We start from the raw sequence: 19,282 nt of genomic DNA, 5'->3' as shown, positions 1-19,282 counted from the left end.
AGCCAGTTTAAAGGAGTGGAATTTTTGAAAGACCATCACCACAGGCAATTTAGGCTACGCTTACATGAATCCGCATTCTTTTCAAAAAGCAGTAAGGATGTTATCATCAGGATCCAGGTCAAGCCATTCTGCAGTCACTCCACTGGCTGCCCCATCAGTTACCAGGCTCAGTTCACAGTCTTGGCTGTCACATGCAAAGCCCTTCGTGGCCCTGGGACTCTCTTGCCTGTGGGACCCCCTCTCCCCCGTGCTCCGCCACGACAGCTTCGCTCTTCTGAGCAGGGCCTTCTGCAGGGGCCACCTTGCAGATGGGCAACACCATGGCTTTTTTGTAGAAAAAGCCCAACAGGAACTCATTAGCATAATAGGCCACACCCAACACCAGAAACTCATTAGCATATTAGGCCACACCCCTGACAGCATGGCTAATTGGCATATTAGGCCACACCCCCATGTTACCAGAAGTGTGCTCATCCAGCCACACCCACCTTTTGCTTCTTATTCTGTTTACCTTGTTTGTTGTCAAAACCCAGGGCTTTTTTGTAGCAGGAACTCCTTTCCATGTTAGGCCACACACCCCTAATGTAGCCAATCCTAATGAGTTTCTGCTGTTGGGTGTGGCCTATTATGCTAATTTCCTGCTGGGTGTGGCCAACTTGGAAGCCAGCCGGAACTCCATTCCTGTGCGTTCCTGCCCAAAAATAGCCCTGGGCAACACCAACCACTGCCTGTACAACTGTGTCCTCTGTTGTGGCCCCCACCTTGTGGAATGGCCTACCTGATGAGGTCAGGAAGGGGCCCGGCCTCCTGGCTTTCCACAAACTATGCAAAACTTAATTATTCAGGAGGGCTTTTCTACACAAGCTAACAGGGCTGTACTGTAATTAAGTGGTTCAGAAAGATGCTTTGGTAAAAGGACAGGGAGTACGGATTATACTACTGTGTATAGTACGTACTGTCTAATGCTCCTTCTCTAATTTCTAATTTAACATGTCATGTTTAAATGCTAATTTAACGTATCATGTTTAAATGCTTTTGACTTGTTTCAGCTCTGTTTCAGATTTCTGCAATTCCAAACGCGATTGTATTGTTTACCAGATGTCCCATACTGGTGTGTTTTTGCTTGTTTGTTTGTGTTTTTGTGTGCGTATGTGTGCACGCCCATGCCTGGAAGTCATGGCAACCTCTGGTGACTCCTACTCAGGCATCGAGGATGTTCGGGGAAGTGGCTTGATAGCCTGCCTCTGTCCTCCCAGCCCTGGTATTCTCTGGAGGTCTCCCATCCAAACACTTGCCAGGGTCGCCCCTGCTTAGCTTCCGAGATCTGATGAGATCGGGCTAGCCTGGGGTATCCAGGTCAGAGCTAAACTTCCCATATTGTTGACTGTGTTGTCTTACACTGTGTAACCCGCCTTTTATTTCAGAGAGAAAGGCGTAAACAAACAGGAGGTACCTATATTATGTAAGCTCCCAGCAATTTAAACTGAATCCCAGATTTTCACAGTGACACTAAAAGTGGAAAGATCTGACGTAGAGGCTAACCCAAAAGGGCAAAAACAAACCCACGTGTTTGAAAGCTTAACAGAGGCAAGGTGCTAAGCACTGAAAGCACTCTTCCTCAACACGTGGAAGGGCAATTCTGTATACCAGAATCCGACAGCCTGCAAATGGGCCAGTTCAAATTAGCACGGGAAATCCAACACCTCACCCAGCCTCCCAGCCCTCACTCTCAAGATTGCTGGGTCAGGGACGTTATGGCGGTAGCAGAAGCAACAGCTGGCTTTAAGTTCCCTCCTGGCCAACTCCTAAATCTTTTCAGGCTCTAGACTTGGCAATGCTCTTTCCCTCCTGAGTTGACTGCCCAGAGGTTTATTACGTTTTCATGGACCTGACCTTCCTTCAGGGCACCCCATTCCCCTGTAGTGCCTGCTCTGTCTCCTTCCCTTCAGAGCCAGTTTGGTGTAGTGGTTAGGAATGCAGACTCTAATCCGGGAGAACCGGGTCCACTCCTCCACTCGCAGCTGCTGGATGACCTTGGGCAGGCCATAGTTCTGACAAGAGCTGTTCTTGAAAAGGCAGTCCTCGAAAAGCTCTCTCAGCCCCACCTATCTCACAGGGTGTCTGTTGTGGAGAGGGGAAAGGAAAGGAGTATGTAAGCCGCTCTGAGACTCTGAGTGTAGGGTGGGGTATAAACCCAAACTCCTCCTCTCCTCCTCCTCCTCATGGCAGATAGTTGCTCTCTCTACCTTCCAGGGCCTCTTCTCACCCAGTATGGACTTGTAAATGCAGCTAACAAGACGGCTCCCTCTTCTCACAAGATATACACTGTGATTTATTTTTGTTGCCATCTGCTTTTGGCCTATGGTAACCCCAGAGAATTTTCAAGGCAAGAGACAAACAGAGGTGGTTTGCCATTCCCTTCCTCCCTGTAGCAGTCCCAGACATCCTTGGTGGTCTCCCATCCAAATACTAACCAGGGCCGACCCTGCTTAGTTTATGAGATCTGACAAGATTGGGCTAGCCTGGGCCATCCAGGTCAGCGCCTTAGAACAGAAGAGAAGCCATGCTGGATCAGGCCAATGGCCCATCCAGTCCAACACTCTGTGTCGCACAGTGGCCCAAACCCAGGTGCCATCAGGAGGTCCACCAGTGGGGCCTTCAAGCAGAAAAGAGACCAAGTATTTGCTCTCTTCCATGAGACAGCCCCTTCAGGGATATGGAGAGTGGGCCCATATCTTTCACTCAATCTTCTCTTCTCAAGGATAAAAGTAGCACACTTCCTTCAACCTTTCTTCACAAGTCCTGTTTTCCAGACCTTCATGGCTCTTCCCTGAATTTAAATTTGTCTATATCTGTTTTAAAATGTGGTATCCAGAATTAAGCACAATAGTAGGATGGAACAACGTTATTACTTGTCATGACCTGAATACCATGCTTCTCTTGAACCCAGCATAAAATTGCTTTTTTTGCAATAGTGTTAGACTGTCAACTCATGCTCAGTCTGCAACAGACAGCAATTTCGTCATCCTTTTCATATATACTACTGCCAAGACAGGTATTCCCCCCAGTGCACACCTGCATATTCGATTCTTTCTTGCCTTGATGAAGAACTTTGCATTCATTTGTCAAATTTTATTTTAGTCCAGATTCTCAACAATCTGAATTTCTTTGTTCTATTAAAATGTAGAAGTTGAAATGCTTCCTACCAACCTAGTCCTTCAACTGTTGTCAAGAGGCTTCACTACAACAGTCTACATCTAAGGGACACAGATTACTGAATAATTATGTTTAAGAGATAAAATACCAAAATACTTCAACGGCAACAAAGTTCATAGTCAATTATAAAAGGTAAAATGGCCCATTTGGTGTAGTGGTTAAGAGCGGCGGGCTCTAATCTGGAGAATTGGGTTTGATTCCCCACTCCTCCACATGCAGCCAGCTGGGTGACCTTGGGTCAGCCACAGTTCTCTCAGAGCTGTTCTTTCAGGAGTACTTCTCCCAGAGCTCTGTCAGCCCCACCTACCACACAGGATGTCTGTTGTGGGAAGAGGAAGGGAAAGAAGTTTGTAAGCTGTTCTGAGACTCTGAGGGAAGGGCAGGGTATAAATCCAACACTACTACTTCTTTTTCTACTCACAAAGTAATGGTTTCTGCCTACTTTCTGGGTATGCAGAAAAATGTTTACATTATATGCAAAAAAAACCTCCCCCCCCCCAGTGCAATGCACAGTTATTTTGTTGAGGGCAGCTGATTGTCAGGTGTAATGGGGGGATGTAGGTGTTAGGGGAAATTGGCCTGCTCAAGTCCCTAGCATAAGAACATAAGAGAAGCCAATGTTGGATCAGGCCAACGGCCCATCACATCCAGCACTCGGTCACACAATTCAGAGTTTCCCAAAAGGCAGGATTTTCCCATTCGTAATTTCCCCCCCCTCTTACTGTGATACTTTTGTAAGAATGTATGAAGAGCCCTGCTGGATCAGACCACACACTGGCCAACCAACTACAGTGGGGGGCCAACAAACAGGGAAAGCTTTGTGGGAGACCAACTTGCACTTCCCAATTTGGGCAGTTTGAGAAAGCCTCAAGTCCCCCTATATCAACGAGACATCAAAGTCTCCCTCCAGGGCCTTAGCTGTGCCCATAAATATCGGCTACGTTATAAGGTTACTAGTTAATATAAAAGGAATCATTCTCCCTAGGATTCCATACAAGTTCTGTCTCCTTGCCACTATGCTATTATACCTTTGAACGTTTAAAGAAATGGAAGGCGGTTTAGCTCTTCAGCGCGCAGCATGAAAGCAAGGTGTTAGAGGAAGGCAGCCATTTTATCTAGACACGTCTAAAGTGAGCAGTGTTGCCATATTATGTATATAGAATAGCCATATTTTGCAGAAGGTACTGATGTGGGACTTTCAAATTACAGGCATTCTTCATGTGCACAGGGCTTTCCTCTGGCAGAAGATGCTCTTCCGCCAGAGAAACGCTTCACACTTAGCTGCTTGGATCCAACATTAGTGCTTTAAAGGCTTACTGTGAAGAACTAGTCGTACTTTACCTCACTAATTGGCTGTGCTTGTTGAGTCAGATCCAGTTCCTGAGGTCTCATCACCTTATCGATGTCCAGGGAATCCATGCTCGAGGCTGCAGATGTGATGCTGGAACGGGAGGAATTACTGATGGAACGGACATCTGCGTCACTCACGGTGCCTGCCGACGCTGTCCTTCTGTGCTGAGCAGTGACCGCGGGCTTGTGATCTTCCACTAAAGGCTGCTGAGCTGCTTCATCCATGCTTAGAGAGGCTTTTTCTAATTGTGCGGTAATGTCGTCCAGAGAGAAGATAGCGTGGGAAGGCTTAGTGACCCGACCAGACGACGAAGACGACAATCCCTTCACACTACTGTGTTTGGCAGTAAGCCGGCCGCCGCCAGGTGGCTTCTGGACCATTTTCCCTTCTGTGGTGAAGCGCTTCACTGATGTGCTGTTTGCAGACTGTGACCCGATGCTGCTGAGCTCCTGCTCAATGGAACAAAGGTCGGCCATGAGGGCGTCCAGATCGACAGTCTCTCCCTGATTCAGGGCTTCTGCAACGAACAACAGGAATACGGTCAACGATCGGGATTCTATTTTCATGGTCTACTCAATTAATTAATTAATTAATAGACTTCCACATGGGCTCAGGGCGGCTAACAAGAGGCAAATGCCATACATAACAATAAAACCAAATAAAACCATCAAGTTACATTTTACATTTAAAATCGGTGCTCACAACAATATACCATCCAAGACGGGGGACTCCAATGCAATGCTTCAGAAGGCACTACTGTCTCTTCTTGATCAGTCTTAACTCTGTCTGTTCTCCATTCCCAAGGCCAGTTCACATCGCCAAAAATGGTGACGTGATGGTGGTTTCATTACAGGTTTCATTGTTCTAAAACCTAACTTAAAACATAAGAGAAGCCATGTTGGATCAGGCCAATGGCCCGTCCAGTCCAACACTCTGTGTCACACAGTGGCCAAAACCCAGGTGCCACCAGGAGGTCCACCAGCGGGGCCTTCAAGCAGACAGACTCGCATTGCCTGTCTATTACAATGACTTTCTACTTTCAAAGAACTCTTTCCACTTTCTGCTGAGGACCTCTGGGACATATGCTGGTCTCACCATCAGTTCACATAGGCAGAACTCAAACTTTCTTCTGCATTTGAACACTGCAGGGGAATTATCTGCAACAATGGGCAAACTGTCTTTCAGGAAACATATCCATAACTGCTTATTCTCCTCAGTAAACTTCCAAGGATCATGGGTTAACTGGAATATGGTGTGAAAACCAATGTTCTAAGGATTAAAAGAGGAAACGTTATCTCAAGGAAACTAGTTGATCAGAGCACACTACCTTTCATCATATAATCACAATTTTAACCATTACCATTAATTACAAACTCCTGCCACTAAGTTTCTAAATATCTGGATAAGCCTTCCAGTTTTATCTTGTGTTGCAAAACACTGCTCATTTAGAGATTTCCCCCCCAGGAATTTTACTTTGCAATGTAATCAGTTTGATAATTAAAGTGCACTTTGGACTAGAAGTGTGTACACACACACACACACACACACACACACACACACACAAAAATCACTATTTTTCGGGTTCAGGTATACTGAACCTGAAAAATACTGGTATTTCCTGATATTCCCAAATCCCAATATCAGTATGGTATTGAAATTCAGGAAATATTCGGGATTGCCGAATTTTTCCAGCTCCATTATACCCTATGGGGACCATAGGGGATACCCCCAGATTTGGGGGTATTTGGTGCTTGAGGGGTGTTTTTTTGAGGTAGAGGCACCAAATTTGCAGCATAGCTGCTGGTGCCCCTCCTCAACCCCCCCCCCCCAACAAGTTCCAAACAGATTGGACCAGGAGGTCTAATTCTATGAGCCGTAGAAGAAGGTACCCCCATCCTCCATTTTTTTTCAAATGAAGAAAAAAGCGGAGGTCTGTCTCCTGCTGCCACATGCAGGAGAGGCTGGGAGGCTTCTCCTGCCCTGCGATTTAAACTGCTGGGCAGCAGAAACCGGCCCCAGGATCTGTATGCGACGGGAAGGTTTCTCTCCGCCGCACAGAGACCTGGCTTGAGAAGCCCACCAGCCAAGGCAGCATAGAGCTCTCAGCTTCCACCGCCACAGCTGATCCACTCCTTGGTATAGCTAATCCCAATAAAAGCTGGGGAAAATGTCTTTATTCGGCTCAGCTATATTGGTAGCTCAATTAGATCCTCTGATCTGTATTTGGCTGAATTAATACCCCAAAATACCAATAAGGTATTTTTCGGGTATTTATTTGGTTTATGCTGAATGCACAAACCCTATTTTTGGATTCTAATTTCTTCTGTTTTTAACTCTCGCCAATTCATTTAGAAGCAATTTGTCATCTTGCTGAAAGAGTGTTTGCTAGTTAAATATCTATTAAGGGACTGAAGGCGCAACAGTTCCATGGTAAAGTATGTCCTGTGATTTGTCACATGCACACAACCTTATGCCAAATACTGTTTAACCCTGGAATTATATTATACATATTTTAATGCTTCTGAAATTGCTCATAATTTGTATTAATATCTTAATGTTACTTCTTCCACAAGATCAACAATTAGGTGTCTAATTAAAACTGAATAACTTCAGTACAAAACAGCATTCAGCATTTTCACCTGCAATTGAAAATTATATTCAGATCTACAGTCTACCTACTATGTAAGCCTATTGTTCACATTTTGAGACAGACCTATTGTTCACATTTTTGGGACAGAGTCTTAAGGTCCAAGAACAAGTTTGTCCCATATCTGAGTTCAACCCATTCATCCATCCATAGGGTTTCTTTTTACCCCCCCCCCCCAGAGTAGGGTTTGTGAAGATTAAAATTAACTGTGATAAATTACTTTCTATATTATTTTAAAAAATGTTTACCCCCACCTTTCAGCCATGCGCTCTAGGCTATCAGTTAACACCTCTTACCATTCAAATTATACATTGAAAAGCGGTAGGAGAAATTGGCAATATTTGTCTCCTGGCGAAGAGGGGATCTTTTCACTGGCTCCATGGGCTTGTCAGTATCCAGACTCTAAATGAAGGAATTGGGAAGAACATAAGCTAGGATCATGTCTGTATTAAATAAGAACATAAGAACATAGCCAATGTTGGATCAGGCCAAAGGCCCATCCAGTCCAACACTCTGTGTCACACAGTGGCCAGAAATACCAGGTGCCATCAGGAGGTCCACCAGTGGGGCCAGGACATTAGAAGCCCTCCCACTGTTGACACACACCCCCAGCACCAAGAAGACAGAGCATCACTTGCCCCAGAGCCCCTATCTATACCTTGTGGCTAATAGCCACTGATGGACCTCTGCTCCATATGCTTATCTAATTCCCTTTTGAAGCCGTCCATGCATGTAGCTGCCACCACTAAATAAAAGATGCTTACAAATGTATGGCATATTACTGAACAGTTCTTCTGGACACTCAGATTTCTGATAGAATGCAAAAAAGAAAAGCAATCTATGTCTACCCATTAGCCAAAAGAAACACACGGATGAAAGCTGATGCTTCACCTTATACACAGGAATAACAACTCCCATTTTAAAAATACCACCTCATTTTAGCTTGAAAAGATTTTTTTTTGTCCATTTGTACGTTTATCAGAAGCAAGAAACTCCATTGCAAGGACAGCCATTATCATAAAACATCTGAACAGCAATGTTGATCCCCTGAATATTCCAAATAACACATCCTGCACAGATTCTGCATCAAACACTTAGCCACACTGTGATATTAATGCATTGCACAATGGCAGTTGGTTCTGCGTCCATCTCCTTCATCGCTCTGTCACTGTTCAACAGTGCAGAGACATATTTTATGATACATCCCACCCACACTGCTCCAACATGGCCCCATGCATCTACAGCAAGTTTTTTTTACTATAAAATGGTCAACCTGTGTGAGCTTATCTAGCTCTCCAAGCCAAGCCCCAAACATCTTGTCCAGATCTTGGTCTTCTTTATCACTGTCTTCCTCTGCGCCATGATCAAGTTCTTCATCTGACAGCTGCTCCATCTAGGAGAAATAAGAAATAGACCTTGTAATGTTTTAAGGAAACAGTGCCTTTTCCCTGGAGAAAGCTTCACTAAGTTGCTACAGAACACCATTTTTGTCTCACCAATTTCTTCAATACAGTTCTTGGTAAATGGCATCATTCGTTCAGAAAAAAGGTATGATATGGACCTTAAATACCTGAAACTGTTTTTAAAAAACCGTAGCTGTGTCTCATAATGAAATGTCTTGGTGACATATTATTGTTGAAAACAAATGGGAGGCCAACAACCCACTTCTATTTTAAAGTAAAGGTAAAGGTTCCCTTGCTCGAAAGCCAGTCGAATCTGACTCTAGGGTTGCGGTGCTCATCTCCGTTTCCAAGCCGAAGAGCCAGCGCTGTCCGAAGACATTTCCGTGGTCATGTGGCCGGCATGACTAAACACCAAGGCGCACGGAACGCTGTTACCTTCCCACCGAAGTGGTACCTATTTATCTACTTGCAATTTCTTGCTTTCGAACTGCTAGGTTGGCAGGAGCTGGAACTAGAGATGGGAGCTCACTCCATCATGCGGCACCCGGGTCTCGAACTGCTGAACTACTGACCTTTCACAGCCTGCAGTTCAGCGTCTTAACCACTTGAGCCACCGCAGCTATAACTATGTTATAAGCACATAAATCACAATACTAAAATTTAATTCAATGATGAATTCCTTTTCCTCTTTTTAATTTTTTTTGGGGGTATTTCCTCTTTTCTTATGACTAGGAGCACACTGTATAGCTACATACAACCCTTCCTTTGCACAGCAGAAGGCAAAACCCTAACTTCATCCAGACCACTAAGTAGTTATTCTGCATATATCAAATGTAACTCCAGTAAGAGGAATTCTGCTGAATGTTTTGGACAAGTTAAGTCGCTTTGGTATGTGGGAAAACTAGTGGCATTTTAAGAACTTGGGTTCAGAATAGGGATAGGCAACTGGAGGCCTAGGGACCAAACCCAGCCCACAAAGGCTTCCAGTCCCAACAGAGTCCGAGGCCCAAAGATCATCGCCCTCCTCCCATATGCACACATTTAATCCCAGACTGAGTCTGCTTAGTTACTTGGGCCCAAGCTGAGATGCAGGCAATGGGCTCTAGCAACTCCCCTTGCACTGTGAATAGCCGGGGAGGCTTTGGCAGAGCTCTCACGTTCGTGCAACTTGACTCAGCCCCACGATCAAGCCAAAGCACAAACGAGAGCAAAAAAAGCTGAAGTGCTTCAAGAAAGATCTCTGCCAAAATGTCTGTTATTATTTACGCTGTGTGAAAGAATCTCAGCTTCTGTGGGAGTGAATCAGTGGGCGGAGGTGTTGCTGGGCCTTCATCCCTCACTCAGCTGAAACACAGATCCAGCTGAAAAGCTCATTACAGTACAGGGGACTGGAGTTTTTAAGCAGATGCTGCTGCGTGTATATTTGCCCCAACGCCAAATGCTTACTGTGTTATCTTGTTTGCCCTGCGCATGGCAGGCTACGAAGGATATTCTTCTCATCACAACTGTGCGTCAATTTTATATAAGCACTGGATGTGTCTAAGCAGTGCAAACACTTTTGCTTATAGGTGAAATATGAAGCAGTGTTCTCATCAAACGGATCATATTGAAAATAACACCTCTAGCAGCTGGACGGCAAAGCAGTGCTATGCTTTGTACAATTAACCGGCTAAATGCACACATATGCGCTAGCCCAGATTGAGAGGACAGCTGAATCGCTGAATACATATCAAAGCTCCCTCTTGAACCACAAAAATGTCTGTAAAAGGATGCCTGCATGGGAGACTGAAAGTAACAGCACAGTGGTAGATTCCAGCCGACTCCTTAAAGATACAGCTCAAAAGCCTAGAAACAAGACAACACTGACACGCGTTGGCCTCCTCTTCTGGAAGCAGCAGCAATGGCTTTCTACTGGAGAAATACCAAGCCATCTTTCCAAAGTGAAGACGTCCCCAGTCACAGTTCATAAGAAGCAAAAGAACTCAAGCCTATACCCTGCCGGCAGTTCTCACGAGAGACCGTAGGCTTTACCAGCAACCAATTTTGCACTTGAAAATTCCAAGCTGACCACAAGTTGGGCAACATCGCCCAAACCACAGGAAATGCATCCTTTTGCTCCAGAAACACAGCTTATAGGGGCCAATTAGGATGCCTTGATGGCATCCTGTCAGATAGTTTAGATGCTGGACGCCATCCAGATTTCTTCAGCTATACAACACACTGCATGACCTCTTGCAAGAATATAGAGAAACAAAGCCTAAGAGTAAACAGAGACAGTCACAGCTGAAGATATTTTTTTTACCATCTGTTTTTACTCACGATTTTTACTGAGTTATGGTAACTATCCAACAGGAAGGACAGTTAAGTGTTATTATTATATAGTCCAAGAGGTACTATTCCCATAGCCAAGGAACTGCTTTGTTATTAAACAGCAAGTGCTGAAAGTTTTCCAAACATTTTCCACAGGTCTCTCAATGGAAAAAAGAACACAGTCGTGATCAGCGCATCATGAGAAATAATTAGCATGCATTTTTAAAACGTGACTTACAAATCCCACATGTTGCTAAAATGCTTTAACACCAGCCACATTAGACCGGTGGACTGACCATCATTCAGCATGTATAACATAAATCCAAGCAGTGTTCCCTCTAAGCTGAGTTAGTGTGAGCTCACAGTTTTTTAGCCTCCGGTTCACATTTTTGTCTTCGCTCAGGAAGGATGGCTCCAGATCAAACTAATTTATGCAGTAGCCAAATCGCTCACTCACAACTTTAATGCCAGTAGCTCACAAAGTAGAATTTTTGCTCACAAGACTCCACAGCTTAGAGGGATCATTGCATCCAAGTATTCCCAAGGGCTCCACATAAGTTCCCTCAACAACCCTCACATAAGCCTGTGAAGCAAGCCACTGTTACCATTACAAATGGGGAGGATGAGAATACAGTGCACAACTACATCAGTCTGATAAACCTATGGCCCAGGTGAACACCAGTTTCCCAAGCTGCTGGTCTGACATGTGGCACTGCCTTTACTTTCCTGCATTCTGATCCTGCCCTTAACTCCAACGAACTCAAAGTAATGTAACAGCCTCCTCTTCCCTCACTTCCCACTACGAAGGATAGAGTATTCCGACCGATGGGTGCTCCTTCTGTTGGGATCTGAAGGAAAGAAGATTCCTCCAGTTTCTATCAAGTATTTGATGATCAGATATTGGGCCCCTTCAAAGAGCTATTGCAAAACATTCCTAAATCAAATAAATTACCTGCCTCATGGAATGAAGCGGTTATAACTCTGATCCATAAACCAAACTCTGATGAGGAGGAAATAAGGAATTATAGACCTATTTCCTTATTAAACATGGATTATAAACTCTCTGCAAAGATATTGGCTAATAGGTTGAAAAAAGTCTTAATTCGAATAATACATAAAGACCAATCAGGATTTCTACCCAAAAGAAGGATACAAAATAATATAAGGACTATAATTAATGCATTAGAACATTATGAACTACATCCGGGGAAGCAGATGATGTTAATACTTTTAGACGCAGAGAAGGCGTTTGATAACATTAACTGGGCATATATGCTACAAAAATTAACTGCGTGGGAATGTGGGAACAATTTTTACGCAATGATAAAAGCTATATATAGCAAGGAAAGTGCCAAAATTTTAATCAATGGAGAAACCTCTCAAAGCATTCCAATACAGAAAGGCACAAGACAGGGATGCCCGCTATCCCCACTATTATTCATATTTACTATAGAATCGTTAATTGATAAAATAAGAAATAATGAAATGATAAAAGGTCTGAGAGTAAAAAGGGAAGTGTTCAAATTACAGGCCTTTGCAGATGACTTGATTTTTATATTAGAAGAACCGGAACATTCTTTATCATATTTAATATAAGATATACAGGAATTCGGCGAGCTAACGGGATTTAAAATCAATTTCCAAAAAACCAAAATCTTAGCCAAGAACTGTCCTCAAAAGTTAATACAAAAAATAAAGGAGATTTCAAAAATGGATGTAGTGCAGAAAGCGAAATACCTAGGAATTTGGTTTTCAGGTAACACTTCGACGTTATATGAAAGTAACTACGTACAACTTCTAAATGATATTAAAAAAGATTTAAATCATTGGGAGAAAAAACATCTTTCGTTACTGGGCAGAATAGCGACAATAAAAATGAACATTCTTTCCAAGATTCCTGTTTTTGGCGCAAAACTTACCAATACTTAAAAATTACATCTTTTTTAAGGATCTAGAGAAAACTGTAAGTAAATTTATATGGCAGTCTAAAAAACCGAGAATAAAAATTAAAGATCTCCAGGACAATAAAAAACAGGAGGATTTGCATTGCCTAATTGGCAGCTGTACTATTTCACAGCATTGATGATATGGATCAAAGATTGGGTTGAGTTAGAAGATGTGAGAACTCTAGCTTTAGAAGGATCAGACTTGGTAATGGGATGGCATGCGTACATATGGTATGGAAAGGATAAAATTCAAGCCAACTTCCATACACACATAATAAGAAGTGCTCTCATGAAAGTCTGGAATATAATAAAACTCAAATTCTACACTAAAGTCCCTCTGTGGATATCTCCGATAGAAGCATTTGCCAAACTGTCACTGATAATAGGGGAAATTAAAGAAACTTATGGCAACTTATTAAACAAAAAAGCCAAACTGAAAACAGACGAGATATTAAAAACACAAAATATAAACCTATCTTGGTGGGATAAAAATGTATTAAAATCAAGATACATTGAAGATAAAAAAAATAAGATTTTACACTACCTTAAACGAAACTGATAAAATTTGGCTTTCTTCCAGTGATAAGTTAATTCAGAAATTCTATACAAAGCTATTAAAGGAGGAGCTACAAGAAGAGATCATAAAAACAATGGTAGGCTGGATAAAAGAGATAGGACACACAATAGAAATGGATCAGTGGATAAAAACATGGAGATCAATAAAATATATGAGTGCGATGGCATATAAAGAAAACATATATAAAATGTTTTTCAGGTGGCATTGGACCCCTGCTAAAGTTGCTAAATGCTTCCCAAAAGCATCAAATATCTGCTGGAGATGCGGCAGGAATATAGGATCATACCTCCACATTTGGTGGAGGTGTGACAAAATACAATCCTTTTGGGAAAAAATCTACAAAATTTTCTTAGAGAAATCAATATCCCATTAACACCAGAAACGTATCTGCTAAATATGATTCCGGATACGATAAAAGATCACAAACACATAATAGTTTATTTATTAACAGCAGCAAGAATTTTGATAGCTAAGCGCTGGAAGTCGAAAGCCATACCATCTATAAAAGAACTTAAATTCAAAATTCTGGAAATAGCGGAAATGGATAAACTGAGTATAGCTTTGAAGAACAAACCAGAGAACCTTTTTTGGGACAGATAGAAAACAATCTGTACTTCGCTGAGCCTGAAGAAGATAGAACAGAACTGAGACTATGCTAGTTAATAATACAGTTTCGTGTCTCAATGGAAATGGGTCCTTCCTCCTCTGGTTCTTTTCCTGCAGGGGCCTGTGAGCTTCCTAGATATGCTTCCGCTTTCCAGTTAGCTATGGAAGTCAGAGAGGATGTAACAAAAAGAGAGCAGGTTGTTCTGTGGCTGGCGTAGCCCCGCCTATCCTACATTTGGCTGCTGCAACTGGACACGCCCCATGGGATCGGCTAAATGGATCACACAAACAGTTGACCAGGCTGTACCTTAGCAAGCAGTCCCAGACAACAGCAAGAAGGCTGTTCACCAGGCTGGCACATGGGCACATCTAGTAGGGGTGGAGCTGTTTTTGCCTCCATTTTGGAGTGCCTGACTCACAACTGGGTAAAAAATGAGTAGGAAGTGTCCGAGGATGAGCTAAATGCATCCCTGTGGTCTCCTTGCACGGTAGGACTTCCAGTCCCTATTGGCCGAAACCATCAGACATGTCTGGAGTTTCATAAAAGAAGAGAGAACCTCAACAGGAGCGATCTCAGTCCAAATCCAACAGATATTAGAGCACTGTTTTCTAGAGGGAAGGCAACGAAGGAGGTAAAGTCCCATTTCCTAAGCTGTTTCAAATCTACCACAAAAGAGAAGTGGGCTAAACCACTATTGAACAAATCTGCAGTAGACTTCTTGAAAAACGTCTAGGCATGTGATTCTTAACCTTTCGTACATTTCTGCTCACCAAGTATGCAATAGCATCGTTATCACACACCCACGAACATGTGAGAATTAGCTAGCGTGTTTGTGTAGGGTACAAAAAACCGGGATCTTTTATCTAAAGAGGTGGCTGTGAGTAGCAAGATTTCAGTAGGAGAAGGATGACAGAGATATCTTTTAAAATGAATACAGAGTTTATTCAGGGAGTTGGTTTGTACAATAGTGTGTGTGTGTGTGTGTGCGTGTGTGTGAGAATAACCCTAATCAAATACTAGTAGTGCAAAACACAGACACTCCTTATCCTAATTAATACCGTATCAGCAACCAAACATTCAGCAGAGCTACTCCAAATTGGAGTAGGGGTTACATGTGAGCTAAAGGTGTACATGTGGTTTGGAAAATAATCGGGGTGGGGGTGGGGGATAGATCAAGAGGGAGAGCAAAGATTACCCATCCTATTCTGCAAAGAAATCAGATGGCAGAAGGCAGGATCCAGTGTGTGGTTTGGAAGTCTGTTGCAGTTCTGTTGGTATCCAGGATCAAACCCCAATTACTGGCTCCAAAGCCAGGCCAGTTATACTGTTTTTGACCCACATCATAAAATAGGTTCATTTCAAGAAACAAAAGATTACGACAGAGGATAAAGGAATACTTGACAGGTGGGCAACTTATCAGGAGAAAACTATAACACTGACTAAACGGCAACACAGAAGGGCAACAGGGAGGGAAGTTCTTGATTGAATTATAATTATAATTAAGGATTATAAAACTGGAGACATGAAGTTGAGTCCTATATTTGGCCAGAGCTTTGGGGAGAATGGGAAGATTTGAAGTGGAGGTCCCAGACTGTCACAGGGCATTTAATGTTCAAATCGCGATAATGGCCAGTGATTGCATATCATGTAAGAGACAATACAGGAAGAGGGATCTTTTGTCTTCTAGCCTGGTGTGGCTTAATTGCTGCCATCCTGTTGGCACTCCCTGACTTCTACAACAACAACACTACTATGTTGTTACTATGTAAGTTGGACCAAACATGCATACATAGTAGCAACCCTTGTAGGGGCTTTCTAAAGCTTAGGAGACCTGGCCCATATAGAAACTGAATAATGTTTACCAGTTAAGAAACTGCAATGAGACTTCCTGTAGTGGCTTGTAGTTCCTGAGGAAGGACCTGAAGTCCGAAACACTAATCAATACCTAGGAAAAGTGTTGGACATCTATTCCAGACTTCATTGTGGACAGACTTGATTGTTGTGAGAGATTGTTATTCTGGACTTTGTTCTTTCCCTTTGGGATATTACGGACTTGTGTATTTTTCTATGATGGATTGCATGTATTGAATTACTTATTGTGTTGAAGTCACTCCCTGACTTCTCTCAGAAAGGCTTCCCTGAAATCATCTGCTGTGGCCCTTCACCCAAGATCGTCTGCTGTGTTCACTGCTGTCAGGTTCTCTGTGAGACACAAGATATGGCGGTTGCTCCCCATGTCCTTTGGGTGCCTCGTAGGACTTGCTCACAGTGTTAAACTAGCAGTGCATACAGTCAGGCTGGGAGGAAGGGTTGTGCAGACGAAAGAAGGGTGATGGCAACAGCATCACCACATGCCACCCAAGGACATAAATACAATGCTCAGGACAAGGCAACCTTCTTTACATAGATATCCAACAGTGCATATCTTGTTGGACCATACCCAATGAGTGTTCCGTTAATAATAAGCTAAAAATATAAATGTAATCTCCACTGGCCTAACATTTCTCCACCTCTGAACACACAGGAATGATCTCCAGTTCTGGGCCACTGAGACAGTTGGAGTAGCTGGGGGGAAGGGGGGGGGGAAGGGATTTTTTAAGACTCTTGCTTCAACATCTATGGATTTAAATGAGGATTTACATTGAAAGTCCACAATGTGACATACTGACTCTGGGTTCCACATGTAACCTGGGTCTACTACCACAGAGTAACTTTGGTTTTCATCTTGATGGCATTCAATTTGTTGGCTACTACAGTGTACAAGGGGAGACCCACAAGAAACGTGCAGGGAGGGGGGATTTCCCCACCTTTGCTTCCCTCTCCCCCCTTCTCTGGCAAAGTTCCCTCCTGTCTTTCTGCACCCGCCCCTTATCTGTCAATCTTCCCTCACCTCCCCCTCTCAAACTTGCTGAGAGGTTTTACTTCTTTGGTGCTTGAGAACTCTATAAGCACCTTCATCAATATAGGCTCAGCACCAAGTAAATAGGATGGTTTTATTGTGTTTTAAATATGTAGCTTATCATATGTTTTATTGTATTTTACTCTGGCTTTGCCATATGTAAGCCGCCCTGAGCCGTTGGGAGGGCGGGGTATAAATCAAATAAATAAATAAATAAATAAAAACAACAAGAGAATAGCTCAATGAAGTTATGGTCAGAGAAACATTTTTTACCCTGGTAAATATATTTTTGTGACATGTCTTTTCTGCCAGCTGAGGGGACCCACACAGCCTCTTATGATGTGGGAGAATGTCCCTCAGTTACAAGATGTTCTTAGGGTAGCCGGTGCAAAGGCTTTGGGTTCACTGCTGTAAGTTTTGTGGCGAGCAAGTAGAACACAGAGAACACTGAGGCAGGAGTTGCTGTGTAAATAACAAAAGGTAATTATTGACTTACAGGTTGTTTTCAAGGAACGGAGCAGCAACACAGGTCTCCAGGTAGCCAAAGGAGAAACCTGGCTGAGGCGCGTAAGTTTAAGCTAGTTCTGGCTTCAGAGCGTGGTCTGAATTCTCTTTAATGCTTCCAGGTACAAAGAACTTCCACTGACTGGCCACTGGGTTGGTTCCCTTCACTCGCACAGGATTCCCAGACCAGCCTGCCCTTTCCCAAGAGTCAGACTAAACGGTACAAGGCCTGCTCATCACCAGGGACAGTCCTAACAATCGGGTACTCTATTCTCTCCCAGAGGTAGAATTAAAAGCACTCTGCCACGCTGCCGGGAAGAGCTCTTTTACCGAGGCCGACCCAAACTATGACTGGTATATCCTGGAGGCAGACCTGAACTAAGACAGCTCTGGACTTCCCTCCAACATCCCCCCCCCCCAGGTGATTGGATGCTGGAGCAACACTTCCATAGGCTCAGCTAAGTGGCTGTTTTTCCCTTCCGGTCCGGGGCAGGACAGCTTCCTGTCTGTCACAATATTTTATAAACAAATACTATAAATTAATATTTTATTTTTAGGTTACTGAAAATGAGCTTCTAAAGGAACATTAATTGAGCATGTTGCAACAAGATCCACAATTCATATTAAAGGTAAAGGTAAAGCCAGTCGAATCCGACTCTAGGGTTGCAGTGCTCATCTCCGTTTCAAAGCCGAAGAGCCAGCGCTGTCCGAAGACGTTTCCGTGGTTATGTGGCTGGCATGACTAAACACCAAGGCGCCCGGAACGCTGTTACCTTCCCACTGAAGTGGCACCTATTTATCTACTTGCAATTTCTTGCTTTCGAACTGCTAGGTTGGCAGGAGCTGGAGCTAGAGACGGGAGCTCACTCCGTCATGCGGCAACTCGGGTCTTGAACTGCTGAACTACCGATCTTCCACAGCCCGCAGTTCAGCGTCTTAACCACTTGAGCCACCACAGCTCCAACAACAATTCATATTACTGAAGTTTTAATCCTTGGGTAGATTGTGGGAAATATGGTTTTGCTATTTTGTTTTTTACTTTGCACTGTTATTTTCAACATAGGAATCAGCTGTAACTTTTAGAAAAAAATTGTATAGCTGACCACTGATGACAACAGCTTTATCAAAACATGTGGTCTTTTATCATCGATAACATCAGAGTTTTATATTTCATTATTACTTTGTTACACTTATTGTATATTTACTAAAGGGTATTAATTTAGCTCAGAATTTATAATTTAAAACTTACATACCTATAAAGCCCATACTCTCTCGTTTTCAGATTTTTGGGGTTGGTTGTGGGGAGGTCTTCTCCCCTTTTGGGGGGCTGGATAAAATGGTGATCCCATTTTCATCCTCCTCCTCCAGGAGAGAAGGTTCAAGACCCAGAACACGGTCCTTTCCTTCCTTTGGTCCCCAGGCTGTTCACAGAAGGCGCACCATCTCCTGATGCTTATTTCAATACATACTGATGGCTACCGGGATGATATCCTCGACTTCTTGTTGAACCAGATAAATTGCCTTCAGGGATGTCCAAGCACAAACCTGCTATCTCAGTAAAGACGGGGGTCCTTTTCAATCCAGAAACAGTGCTTTGAACCCTTCTCAGCACCTCCCTCGTCCGGGAGTGATTACAAACACATTAAGAAGAGAAATTCTTCTTATCACCAGAAACAGTGCAAAGTCAGCACTCTGGGGTTCCAGGCCTCTCCCTTTGTGTCTCTGAAGAACGGGCTTCTAAAGTACCAGGTGTGTCATTTTCTAGCAATAGTAACACCAGCTTGAAAACCTGGAAGCACTGTCTGTGCATCCTAGTCTAGGC

General features: G+C 43.3%; 1 protein-coding gene across 1 annotated transcript in view; it reads right to left on the bottom strand.

The window, feature by feature from the left end:
- The window catches only part of RAPH1 (Ras association (RalGDS/AF-6) and pleckstrin homology domains 1), a 101,147-nt gene that overhangs the window by 44,275 nt on the left and 37,590 nt on the right, over window positions 1-19,282 (bottom strand). The window contains exons 2-4 of the mRNA XM_015407506.1: window positions 8,488-8,607; window positions 7,511-7,616; window positions 4,558-5,084 (exon numbers count right to left, since the gene is read on the bottom strand). Coding sequence (XP_015262992.1) covers window positions 4,558-5,084; window positions 7,511-7,616; window positions 8,488-8,607 — 753 coding nt within the window. The remainder of the gene's footprint in view (window positions 1-4,557; window positions 5,085-7,510; window positions 7,617-8,487; window positions 8,608-19,282) is intronic.

Source organism: Gekko japonicus, unplaced genomic scaffold (assembly GCF_001447785.1).
Source record: "Gekko japonicus isolate JY-2015 unplaced genomic scaffold, Gekko_japonicus_V1.1 scaffold870, whole genome shotgun sequence".
In the NCBI taxonomy this organism is placed as follows: Eukaryota; Metazoa; Chordata; class Lepidosauria; order Squamata; family Gekkonidae; genus Gekko; species Gekko japonicus.
The sequence above is the reverse complement of the archived record's forward strand: the minus strand, read 5'-3'. Positions and strand labels throughout refer to the sequence as shown.